General features: G+C 42.6%; 1 protein-coding gene across 15 annotated transcripts in view; it reads left to right on the forward strand.

Moving 5' to 3' along the window:
• Positions 1-14041, forward strand: part of CADPS2 (calcium dependent secretion activator 2) — a 777539-nt gene that overhangs the window by 520121 nt on the left and 243377 nt on the right. For 9 of the 15 annotated variants that reach the window (XM_040343717.1, XM_040343721.1, XM_040343726.1 and 6 more), the window contains 2 exons: positions 5265-5368; positions 13559-13567. In XM_040343717.1, coding sequence (XP_040199651.1) covers positions 5265-5368; positions 13559-13567 — 113 coding nt within the window. The remainder of the gene's footprint in view (positions 1-5264; positions 5369-13558; positions 13568-14041) is intronic. The other 6 variants (XM_040343719.1, XM_040343724.1, XM_040343729.1 and 3 more) reach the window with 1 other exon arrangement.

Genomic DNA, 14041 nt, shown 5'->3' on the forward strand with positions numbered 1-14041 from the left:
TCATGCACTTGAGACTTCTGTGCCCCATGAAACCTTAAATATGGGGCACTTACAGTTTTGTAAATATCAGCTTTGCTGAAACTGTGAGATCATCCGTGACTCCACACCCCTAAGTGTTATGTCAAAGCTCAGACACACCTCAATATCCCTAAATGGCATGCAGATGCAAGCCCATAAATACCTCTGCATCTCTACCATGCAGGTGTGAGATGAGCTCAGAAATACTAAACACAAGTAAGGCGTAAGCTCGATATACAAGTATGGGTAAAAAAATAACCCAAAGTGAGGATTGAGCAGCTCGCTGACTTACCTGTTAGATGTGGTCTTTGCCAATTGGAGAGCTAAGCAAAAGAAAAAAGCAGCAGCTGTGTGTAACAGAGTGCAGAAGTTGGCAAAAATATGACAAAGCAGAGTAGTCAAATCAAATTTTAATGAAAACTTAATTAAAATGGTATGGAAAACATCTGCGTGGATATATCAATACCTTCCAAAAGAAATAGACAACGTAAAACACACACACATACAGTACAGTAATATTTAAAAACAATCTAGGTAGTGATCCAGTATTCAGGTTTTTTTTTAAGGGATCATCAGATGGTGTATATGACTCAGCCATTGTTTTGAGATACCAATTTCTAACTGATAACAAAAAAATTAAGATGACACAGTGTAGTTCAAATACAGTTGCTGAATGTTGTAGAATCCCAGTAAATTCAAAAAGGCAAGATGTATATGGGACAAATAGTCCCTACCGACAATAGTGATTAAATATGGCGGTACTGTAGGTAACCTCCAAAGAACTTGTATCAAGTGTAATCAATAGTCATTGAAAAATGTCATTCTAGATGTTATAATTAAAAGATAAGACTCCAATCTCATATGGCTTGCGACAGTATGCGCTGCTTGGACTGGTAAACATCTAGGTGTATATATGGTAGTAAAAGCTGGAAGTAGTGGCTGATAGAAATGGATAGCATGTAGATGGTTAGGCACAGTTCCAAACGTTATTCCTTTATCGTATAGTGAAAATATGATGGTTTCATGTACTGCAGCCTTCCTCACATGAATGTGAGATGTTTCCAGAAGTGCCAAAATAGTGTATCATGGATATGAAGGGAGTAAGACAGTAATACTACTTGGTCATGTAGCAAACATCACTATGATAGGCTAAATCACAGCTCTACCTTCTCCTAATGACACTGAGAGCCATCTTTAAGCAGTTAACTGTATGACGGGCAACTCCTGCATACCCAGTAGGAATCAATCAAATCCAGTACTGACTCCTAAGTGTGTCCCGTTTATCAAAGTCTTCTCACTTAGCGCTGATGACAGTAGAAGCCGGCCAACTATTGTAAACTGTCAGTGTGTGCACAGCAAAGTTGTATGGGAATATCCTGGTTACACTTCCTGGTGTGATGACGTCACTCTGTTGACGCTGTAGTTTTGTTTGCCAATTTGAGGACTGCCTCAGAACCGTAAGGCGGAAGCTCAAGTGTTCCTCCATCACTATGTAATGAAGTTGTTAGTGTAGAGAACTTTTTCATCCTTTACTATCATGCAGGTGTGAACTCATATTTCCATATTACTAAATGTAATGCAGCTGTGAGTTTGAATTTGTAGCAAAGCTGATATTTACTTTTTTTGCATGTACTGAAGCTAGTGACCTCTGCTATTGTTTGGTCATCGTCTGTGAATAAATTACACCAAGGTAGGTTTACTTGTTGAGAGGCCCCCTTTAAATTAAAGAGCTACCTTTCTATAAACCGTTTTAACTCGGGCTATAAACACAGTTGTCTTCCATCATCCTGAGTGTGTATAACCGTTTCACATAACAGAACACTGTTACTGTTGACATTGTAATCATTTAAACTAAACAAACAAATTCTAATTTGATCAGCTGATTCTATTCAGGGTATTCCGGTGGGCTCATAGGAGGAGTGGATTTCCTTATATGCAGATGATACATTACTATACATTGGTGATGAGAGGCACTCCCTTCAATCTGCATTGGGGCTCATCTTCTTCTTTGGTGCCTATTCTGGTATATGAATCAACTGAAACAATACATGCTTTTCTCCATTAACCCCAATGTTCAACTTCAGATGGCTCCTACACCTCTGAAACGGGTAACTACATTTTGGTACCTAGGTTTTAAGGTGCAAGCAGACTCTCACTCCTCTTCTGACTAAATGTATGCATACCCGTTCAATGTAGATGCAGCCTTTATTGCGTCCTCTGGAAAATGGTGCATCTCCCTATTTTTTTTTTCTTTAACCAATGCTGGTTTCTTTCCCATCCATATTTTTCTGTAAACTTTAGAGTACTGAGTAATTTCTTTATATGGAATGGCCGAACCCCCAGGCTAGCAAAACTATCGCCGCCTCTCGCATTGGGAGGGAGGCTTGGCTCTCCCCACCCTTTTACTTTATTACTGGGCAGTGGTTTGGTTTCGGTTTGGTGGTAGTTTTCCCAACCCAGGAATAATGCAGCGGTTAACTTAGTGATCCTGATGGGGTCATATGCTGAAGTTAGCAATTTGGCCTTTAGATCTAACCCAGCAGTCACCACCCCCATGAAAATTACTTTATTGATGTCGCAGCAGGCTACTGCTTGATATGGCTCTGCAGCAGCATACTCTCCCCATACCCCCTTGTGAGGTAACACCAACTTTACCCCATCTTAGTTTAATACACAATCCTGAACTATGGGCTAACCATGGAATTAAAACTGCAACATATTTTGCCACAGGGTTCCCTATTCACCTTTGACACACTCAGAATCTGTTTACCAACTTCTTTACCGCTTGCCGACCGCCGCACGATGATATACATTGACACAATTGCACGGGCAGGCAAATGGGCGTACCTGTAAGTCCCTTTAAATTTGCCGCCCAGTGGGCGCCCGTGCCCATCGCGTGCCTCATGAGTGCGCCCGCAGTTCCCGGGAACTTGATGTTCCCGGGTGGCCCGCGATTTTGGTCGGCAAAGGCAGAACAGGGGGATGCTTTTGTAAACAAGGCATTCCCCTATTCTGCCTAGTAGCCCCCCCCAACAATTAGAATCACTCCCTAGGACACACTTAACCTTTCAGCGCCCCCTAGTTGTTAACCCTTTCACTGCCAAGTGTCATTTTTACAGTAGTCTGAATTTTTATAGCACTGATCGCTGTAAAAATGACAATGGTCCCAAAAATGTGTCAAAAGTATCCGATGTGTCCACCATAAAGTCGCAGTCACGATAAAAATCGCAGATCGCCGCCATTATTAGTAAAAAAAAATACAATAATAAAAATGCCATAAAACTATCCCCAATTTTGTAGATGCTATAACTTTTGCGCAAACCAATTAATATAGACTTATAGCCTTTTTTTTATTACCAAAAATATGTAGAAGGATACATATTGGCCTAAACTGAGAAAAAAATATATATATATTTTTTTTAAATCTGGGATATTTATTATAGCAAAAAGTGCAAAATATTGCTTTTTCAAAATTGATGCTATATTTTTGTTCATAGCTCAAAAAAATAAAAATGCAGAGGTGATCAAATACCACCAAAAGAAAGCTATTTGTGGGGAAAAAAAGACATTTAGTTTGGGAGCCACATCGCACGACCGCGCAATTGTCAGTTAACACGACGCAGTGCTGAATTGCAAAATATGGCCTGGTCATTTGGCAGCCAAATAGTCCGGGGCTTAAGTGGTTAACTCTGTTTTTAGATGCTTGCAACCAAGACACGTAGTGGGAAAGCAGTTTCCATCCAGTATAACATTGTCCACTAACCTCCTTGAAGGTGTACTTATTGCTGAAACGATGGGTAAACCTCTCTTTACCCTTTACTCTGTAAATATCACTTCCACAGCTTGATTAAAGACACTGTATTACAAGTGGAAAGCCTTTATCCCATCTCTTTCAGAGGACAATTTGGGGTACAAAGCGTTTTACCCATAATTATCTCTGCCAGAGATAGATTTATTCAATGGAAACTTTTGCATATGGCTCATTACACCCTCATCAATTAACTACTATTTATCCTCAAGTACTGGACCTATGCCCCAGATCTTTTTTACAACACATTCTATGCCAAAAGGGAAATTTTACTTAGATGGAAGCTGCAGACTTCACCAACAATATATATATATATATATATATATATATATATATATATATATATATATATATATATATATATATATATAAACGTACTTACCTTAGTAGGAATTGCCTCAATAAGGTTTGACAAAATTTGGTCCTGTTGGATTGATGCACAAGGCCTAACTGTCTAAACTAGCCAGATTCTTTCTTTTTTGCCTGGTCCCTTTCTGTATGGTCTCCCTTGCTGTTCCATATTTCAGACATGACAAGATTGTGATTTAATATCTTCCCAATAAACTGTGTGTCACACAGTGCTACTCTATGACTGTATTATGATGCTAAGTTTTACATTTGCTTGGATTTTGTACTGCATGTGCTCCTGTTTGAAGACCTATGCATGCTACTGCAATGCACCTAGTGCATACCTATGCCAATCTATGTGCCATACCCTTTTAATACCTTTTCTACATTATTTTGTTTTATTGCACTATGTATGTCTTTTTTGTGTACATTTTAATGCAATGGAAATTTGTTTAAATGTTAAACCAAAAAAACGTGAACAAACTAATATGGTGGAAAATTTGCATTTGGCAAAATTATTTCTATAATGGCATACTGTACATTTTGAATAATTGTTAAGCAGCATGTTATGTTATAGAAAGATATAAAATGTCTCCATCTATTTCCCTTACAAACAAAAAATGAGTGTCCCCCCCACACCTGGTTCTCGACCTTACTCTGGGGAGAACAGTAGAATGAGGGATTTTCTACTATATTCAACAGTTTCTATCATGTCTTTTATCCGAAGGACCTATGTCACCATTATTTCCTACTTGGGGTGATTTTACCATTTCAAGACACCCTGCTCAATGTGAAGGGGTGCTTTCAATTCAAACCACTCTAACTGTCTTCGGATGATGTGTCCTTTCTATCCTTATGCATTCTCACATCTGTTATATTGTTGTGAATTTCTTCTTTGTCCCCTTCTGTTATATGGTCTTACTGTTGGGCTAGATGCGGTTCGTTGTATACTTTTTTGTGTAAACAAAGAATTTGAAAAAAAAAATCTCTATCTAAAGGACTGTTCCCTTTTTGTCACTGAGAAATAACTTGCTTTTCTTAAAGTCATTCTGTAGTACTTGTTAACTTTTATGTTAATTTACCTTTTTAGAATCTATAAATCAAGATGATCCTTCAAAAAAACTAAGGGATGTTATTCATCTTGCTGAGCTATGCATTGAGGTTCTGCAGCAAAACGAAGAACATCATTCGGAGGTAAAATTTTGTTGATCTTAAGTAAGCAACATTTCCAATAGTAAGCTTAATAGAATATCCGCTTTTTTTAAAGTGTAAACTGCCTGCTACTGGACAGGATAAATGTGTACTGTTTGGATCAAATGGAGTACTTTACAACATCTGGTTTAACTCACAATGTAAATTTATTTTTTACCTTGCATCTGTTATGTGTGAACAAGTTCTCGAATTTTATTTTATATTGCAGAAACATCTGTCTCTAAAATATAAAAAAAATAAACCCCAGGAGGAAATGCTCTCCTCCAAGAAAAGGCATCAATAATTATTTTTTTCTTTAGCAGAAATATATAATTAAAAGTTTTACATGACTTTTGTTTTTGTTTTTCATATAGATGCTTTGGTGGATAGCTAGGCAGAAATACTTAATTTATACAAATGCCCCTTTTAGCATTTAATATTGGCCTGACATATTTTTTTTTTTTTTTTTTTTTTACATTTTTACAGTGGCCTTTTTAGGCTAAAGTGCAGAATCTCATCCAATTGAGACTTATAATTTTTATTTTTCAATTGGTCGTTTATGGGCTTTTGCAGCTAGCACATTTCCATGTCTCTCTGCACACCTTTACTAAACATATAAATATGAATAGGGATAATTAAATATGCTATACATAGCAGAAAAACACATCCTAAAATGTTGTGGTGGTCACCAGAATAGGGATACAGTAGGTGCACGCGATATTGTGTCAATCTCGCTCCCTTTCTCGGCGAGATTGAGCACCTACGAGCCCCATCGCGGGAGCCAGCGCCGAGCTGGCTTGCCGCGATGGAGACAGAGCCGTCATAGAAGAAACGGGAGATCCGACTTGGATTCCCGCCAATTCTACACGTGTGCGGCGTTTGTTATGAATCCTGAGGGGGAAGTCCCCGACGGATTTTAAATAAAAATTCGGCATGGGTTCCCCCCTCAGGAGCGTACCAGGCCCTTAGGTCTGTTATGGGTTGTAAGGAGAGCCCCCCTACGCCGAAAAAACGGCATAGGGGGACCCCCTACAATCCATACCAGACCCGTATCCAAAGCACGCTACCCGGCCGGCCAGGAAAGGAGTGGGGACGAGCGAGCGCCCCCCCCCCCTCCTGAGCCGTACCAGGCTGCATGCCCTCAACATGGGGGGGGGTTGGGTGCTCTGGGGCAGGGGGGCGCACTGCGGGGCCCCCCCACCCCAGAGCACCCTGTCCCCATGTTGATGAGGACAGGGCCCCTTCCCGACAACCCTGGCCGTTGGTTGTCGGGGTATGCGGGCGGGAGGCTTATCGGAATCTGGGAGCCCCCTTTAATAAGGGGGCCCCCAGATACCGGCCCCCCACCCTAAGTGAATGGATATGGGGTACATCGTACCCCTACCCATTCACCTGGAGGAAAAATGTTAAAGTCAATAAACACAACACAAGAGTTTTTAAAATAATTTATTAGTCTTCTCCGGAGGCCGCCCCCTGTCTTCTTTAGCTCTGTTTACCAGGGGGGCTTCTTCTTTGACGTCTTCGGGTGGGGGCCGCTCTTCGCTGCTGTCCGGTTCTCTTCCACCGCCGGGGGGGTCGCTTTTATAAAAGCGCCCACTCCTCGGCAGGTTTCCTCCGACGTCTTCGGCGGGGGGTGGTGTGCTTCTTCCGCTATCCGGGGGGGTCTTCTTCGGCTATCCGGGGGGTCTTCTTCACTCTCCGGGGGTCTTCTGCTATGTTCGCCGCTCTCCGCTGTTGACTCGGCGCACCCCGGTTCTTCCTCCAGCTGTCCGGTGCCTTCTCCTTCAGCACTGAACGTCTATCTTCTTCTTCCGTGCTGTGACGTATTCTTCTTCTTCTTCAGACCTATATAGGCCTCACAGTCCCATCATGCTCCGGTACCTACCCACGTGGGTAGGTATCGCATGGGTAGGTACAGAGCATGATGGGACTGTGAGGCCTATATAGGTCCGATGCAAGCCGCGCACCGGTCATTTCAGCGAGAAGAGGCGACGTGTCAACATCGGGAGAAGAGAAGAAGATGACATCACAGCCCAGAAGAAGAAGAATACGTCACAGCACGGAAGAAGAAGATAGACGTTCAGCGCTGAAGGAGAAGGCACCGGACAGCTGGAGGAAGAACCGGGGTGCGCCGAGTCAACAGCGGAGAGCGGCGAACATAGCAGAAGACCTCCGGAGAGTGAAGAAGACCCCCCGGATAGCGGAAGAAGAAGCACACCACCCCCCGCCGAAGACGTCGGAGGAAACCCGCCGAGGAGTGGGCGCTTTTATAAAAGCGACCCCCCCGGCGGTGGAAGAGAACCGGACGGCGGCGAAGAGCGGCCCCCACCCGAAGACGTCAAAGAAGAAGCCCCCCCTGGTAAACAGAGCTAAAGAAGACAGGGGGTGGCCTCCAGAGCAGACTAATAAATTATTTTAAAAACTCTTGTGTTGTGTTTATTGACTTTAACATTTTTCCTCCAGGTGAATGGGTAGGGGTACGATGTACCCCATATCCATTCACTTAGGGTGGGGGGCCGGTATCTGGGGGCCCCCTTATTAAAGGGGGCTCCCAGATTCCGATAAGCCTCCCGCCCGCATACCCCGACAACCAACGGCCAGGGTTGTCGGGAAGGGGCCCTGTCCTCATCAACATGGGGACAGGGTGCTCTGGGGTGGGGGGGCCCCGCAGTGCGCCCCCCTGCCCCAGAGCACCCAACCCCCCCCATGTTGAGGGCATGCAGCCTGGTACGGCTCAGGAGGGGGGGGGGGGCGCTCGCTCGTCCCCACTCCTTTCCTGGCCGGCCGGGTAGCGTGCTTTGGATACGGGTCTGGTATGGATTGTAGGGGGACCCCCTACGCCGTTTTTTTGGCGTAGGGGGGCTCTCCTTACAACCCATAACAGACCTAAGGGCCCGGTATGCTCCTGAGGGGGGAACCCATGCTGAATTTTTATTTAAAATCCGGCGGGGACTTCCCCCTCAGGATTCATAACAAACGCTGCACACGTGTAGAATTGGCGGGAATCCAAGTCAGATCTCCCGTCGCTTCTATGACGCGCACGTTGGAATGTGCTGTCACTATTCCAGTGAGTGCGAGATGTCGGCGAGATCTCGGCACCATGTCGCCGAGAATCAGCGCGATGCTGTCGTGCTAAAAACACAATATCACAAACACCTACTGTAGATGCAAAATCTTCCAATGAGGACATCAGTTCTACCAACCACCAGAGATTTACCTTACTTTGATGGAATTTCATGCTGTGGCTATGGGACAGGAATTTAAAGGCAATCTCCCTAATGGGACACAGTTAAAACAAAAAACCTGCTGGCGACAGGTCATCCAAAATAAAAATGTTTATTGCATCTGCAGCTGCTTGAGTTGCCACCTGGGCTTCTTCCAGCAACGCCAGCTCCATGTGATGTATCTCCCACTACACACACAATGTCCCTGCATAAGGGGTGAGGAGAAACACTGCCATACCAGGAAGAGGATGCCGATTGTTCTTATCTACTCTGTAGCTGCTGGGAATTGTAGTCTGACAACCTGACAAAAAACAGAGACCAGCCCTGCACTACTGATCCCAGAATTCCCTGTGCCAGGCTGGATCAGTCCTGCGATTTGAAATCAGCGAGATATGGTTAGGTCAGTGATGTGGAAGATGGAAGGAAGGTTGGCATGGCTGCATGGAGACTCCTATGTAACAATGAAGGGTTGTCTTCCATAAGGCCCTGTTGCTGTGGAGGCTGGAGACCCGCTGGTCCAGAGAACCAAAATATGCCTGCTCCTACACCAGGAAAACATCTGTGTGTGCTTAGTGGAAATCCTGAAAGCAGGTAACAGTTCCCAGCATACCACCATCCAATACAGATGCATTTTAGCTAGCTAGTAAGGTCCTGGCCATGCTGTAGCATGCTTAGGAGATCGCTTTAATCTATGTGAATGTGCTGCACAGTGCCATTGGGAAAGCCATCCGTGTGAAGCCAGTTTAGAGCCAAGATCAAAAACACAACTTCAAACTAGCAAAGAGGAAATTTCAAGAGTAATGTTGGAAAGTACTATAGACAGAAAGATAGAATTGGTGCGGAAAGGGCTGGGGTAGTGTCTCAGTCCCAATTTAGTATGCACAACACAGAGAAAAATATTTTGGCCACAGGACTTTTAAAGAGTCACATAGAAAATAATTGGTGTGTGGGACCTAGAGGGCACCATATAAATACCACCATCGATCTGAAGCAACTGTGCAACTGGTCTCAATGTGTTTGGTGAGAAGAATCTCGCTTCCTCAGGAGAGGCACAGGAAAGTATAATTAATGCCAAATACTGCCCAGTTCACACCCGATTGGTGGTCAAGCTGCAAAATGAAGAGTAGACTCCAATTTAACAGTACATATGGTAAGATACAGAATATTTCTGCAGAGCTCACCAAGAGGATCGGTACCCCCCCCCCCCCGGGAGCTGTGAAGGGGCGGGGGGGATGGTAAAAACTTGATATATTCACGGGGGGGGTACCGGACCTCTTGGTGCATTCTGCGTAAATATTCTGTATGTTACCATATGTACTGGTACATTGGAGTCTACTCTTCATTTTGCAGCTTGACCACCAATCGAGTGTGAACTGGCCAGTATTTGGCATTAAAGGGTCACTAAAGGAATTTTTTTTTTTTGCTAAATAGCTTCCTTTACCTTACTGCAGTCCTGGTTTCATGTCCTCATTGTTCGTTTTTGCTTTCATGTTGCTGTAAATCTCTCTTTGTTCTGGACACTTCCTGGTTGCCTGTTTCCTGATAACCACAGTACTGGGAGATTTCTCACGGTGGTCACTAATCAAGGAGCTGTGTGTAAAACGAAACTGGATTGGTGCTGAGGAGTTTTAGACAAAGTATCACTGCTCTCTATTGGCTGACTGCCCTCTAGTGGCTCTCTGTACATCAGAGAACCAGCAAACAACAGCAAAAACGAAACTACACTGCAGGCACATTATATGATTGTTTTTTTTATCTATTTTTAATCATTTTTAAAAGGAATCAGTTAACTATTATGTCTCTATGTCCTGTAAACAGTCATTTCAGCTAAAAAAAATGTTTTCCTTTAGTGACCCTTTAATTATACTTTCATATACCTCTCCTAAGGAAGCGAGATTCCTCTCGTAAAAACGCGTCAAGACCAGTCACACAGTTGCTTCCGATCATTGGTGGTATCTATAGGGTGCCTCTAGGTCCTACACAATAATTATTTTCTATGTGATTTCGATGTAGTACTAGTTATGTTTATTAATACAGATACTGGACAATGTTTGTTTTTAAATGTATGTTAATTTTATTTTTATAGATATTGTTTGAGGTGTGACTCTTTAAAAGTCCTGTGGGCAAAATATTTGTCTTTGTTGTGCATAATCGTGCAAAGCAGTTTACCTGAAGAGTAGTTGATGCTTAGTATAGACTTCCAGCAGAGTCAATAGTAAGTGGATTCAAACACGCTTGGGACAAGCATAAATCTAGACAAAAAAGAAAAGAAAAAAAAATGCCAAAAATTATGAATAAAAGGAATTGGAGCAGACTCGATGGACCAATTGGTCTTTTTTCTGCCATCACTCTTCTATGTTTCTATGATTTTGTACCACTCAAAGTGGTTACTAATTATATAATTACCATGCTTAACCAATCATGCTGATCACAGACAAAACAGTTCACAGAGGGTTTGAAAAGTGTAAATACATTTTATGTGTTGCCTTTCACATTGATCACCTCTGACTTACAGCAGCTACAGCCGTAAGGAGAGGAGCTTGTGCCATAGGCAGTTACAATGTAAAAAAATGGTAAATACCTGTATATTAGGTTATTTATTAATTAGATTAGTGTTCTAACTGAGGCACATAAATTAGTTGGGTAGAGTTGGGTCAGTTAAATCATTTGTATTACTTTTTTACTTTGTTTAGTCATTGAACTGATACACAGTACAGGGAAATGTTTTTTTTATCTAGAAATCTAATATATAAGAACTTGCTTATCGACCATACAGCAATTATATATGTATCGAGACCTATGCATATTCTATTTATTTTATTTATCAGGGTAATTGGATTTCGGGGAACTGGAGAAAGTGCAGAAAAGTGCAATCAAACTGATAAGAGGCATGGAGGAGCTCAGCTTTGAGGAAAGATTAGAGGAACAGAATTTATTCATTCTTGAGAAGAGGATATTAAGGGGGGATATGATCAACATGTAAAAATACATAAGGGGTGCCTATAGTGAACTTGGTGTTGAGTTATTCACTTTAAGGTCATCACAGAGGACAAGGGGGCACTTTTTTTTACGTCTAGAGGAAAAAAGATTATCTCCAAATACGGAAAGGTTTCTTCACAGTAAGAACTGTGAAAATGTGGAATAGACTCACTCCAGAGGTGGTTCTGGTCAGCTCAGTAGATTGCTTTAAAAATGGCCTGGATTCTTTCATAAATGTACCGTATTTATTGGCGTATATCGTGCACTTTTTTGCCCTGAAAAACAGGGCAAAATCGTGGGTGCGCAATATACGCCAATACCCGCTTCCCATGCTTTGTTCGAACCACTGCGCCAACATATACCGAGCGCAGTACACTTGGGTGTAGTCGGGCAGGCTCGGCTCCTCTCGTGGTCACGTTGTGTGCGTCCTGTACGTCGTTTACGCGAGAGGAGCCTAGCCCGCCCGACTATACACGAGTGTACTCCGCAGAAGGACGCCGGACCGGACGAGGCCGCCGATGGACGCGCTGGACGACGGGCAGGACGCGATGGACGACGGGCAAGACACCGACGAGGGGCATCCAAACTGTAAGGTATTTTTTTTTTTTTTGCAGGAATCTTCCTTCAAATTCGGGGGTGCGCGCTATACGCCGGGGCGCGTTATAGCCCGATAAATAAGGTACATAATATAACTGGGTGCTAACATTTATAGGTAAAGTTGATCCAGGGAAAATCTGCCTCTCGGGGGATCAGGAAGGAATTTTTTCCCTTGCTATAGCAAATTGGATCATGCTTTGCTGGAGTTTGTTGCCTTCCTCTGAATCAACTGTGTGTATAGAATTGTATATATGGGATTGTATTTATTTTTTTGGTTGAACCAGATGGGCTTTTGTCTTTTTTCAATTTAACTATGTAATTGGAATTTTTTATTTTTTTTATATTTGGAATAGAATTGTACAAAATACATTATGCATTAAACAAAATAGAATTGTTCTTCTACAATTTTGTGTCTAATTATCTGCTTGTTAAAAAAAAACCTCCAGCAAGGAAATTGGGTGGAAGATAAAGGCTTACCGCTTTACATAAAATACTGGGTACACAGGGGCAGCAGAATGGTAAGGACAGATGACATGACCACAGACAATCTGTGTAAGATGATTGGGAGCTGGTGCTTAAGCCCACTAGTGATACATATTCAGCCGCACAGTGTGAATCCACTACCGGCTGCTACAAAGAGGAAATTATGGTAATCCGAAGAAGGCAACAAAAGTAGGAGAGAGGAAGGGAAAAGATTAACAGCGTTGGTATATCAGAACTGGCATGTATGGACAAGTAATCCACAAACAACCGGCAGCAGCAGTGGCATACCTATATCTTTCGTCCAAATGTATTTGCCCCAGTGAGAGTCCTGCGCGGCTCATACTGAACGGTCCTGATGTGGGACATTAAATGAGCTCTCCGACAAGGTCGCCATGTCACACCGCTCAAAATCGGCGTCTGACGTCACGGATTATTATGTGTCATTTTGTTGTATTTGCTACACAGAGTTCCTCCTGAAGAAGCGGTCAACCCGCGAAACCGGGAATCTCTTGGGGTCACCGGTAATTTGTTGTATCTGGGTGGGGTCTGGTTTGTTATTTTTAATGTTGTTCAGTTTTATGTAAGAAATAATTTTATGATACTACTATGTGTCAATACCTATATTTTAAGGACCAAGATAGTCCAACCAATTTCCCTCCCAGGTGACCACATATGGGTTTAGGCAGCATCAGCACCTGCCACCAGGGGTCTACTTGGTTTAATCATTTACTATACAAATGTGATTATGCAGGTTTTGATGACCCCTTGATATGAAAGGGTTTACAATGATTAAAGCTGAGATGTTTATATTGAGCTGCTTGTTATGTTTATACTTTCTTTATAAGGCATTTTACTGCTTTAATTTTTAAACATTTCTTTTTTGTTTTGCAACACTTGGGAATTTCCATAGGGTAAAGAGGTATGTGATTTAAGGTTCTCTTTTAATTAAAGCTCAACTCCAGGAAGACTAGTTAATTCTAATTTAAAGTGTTACTAAACTCACAACAGTGTGTATATGCAGTAAAGCATGCTTGTCATACTGTGGAACCTACGGGGTTAATCCTCCACATTGTGTAAAAAAGGTTGTTTAATCCTGACTTCTCTGATCCTCCCCTTCTTTTACTGTCCTCAATCCATCTGCTAATAGATCTGAGCCATAGAAGGCACTCTGCACATGCTCAGTTTGGTCTGGATTGCTAGGGAGTTAGTTTTTTTGGGAGGGTGCATGTGATCAGCACAGGACCAATCAGTAATGTCCAGAAAGAGGGTCAGGGGTCATGCCTCACAGGACAGTCAGAGGAGAATGAAAACTCCTACAAGCTTTAGTCTGTGCTCTGTCGTTGTTTACTGATACAAGTCACAAGGCTGCTATATACTGCTAATGAGAAAAGGT

This window comes from Rana temporaria, chromosome 3 (genome assembly GCF_905171775.1).
Source record: "Rana temporaria chromosome 3, aRanTem1.1, whole genome shotgun sequence".
NCBI lineage: Eukaryota > Metazoa > Chordata > Amphibia > Anura > Ranidae > Rana > Rana temporaria.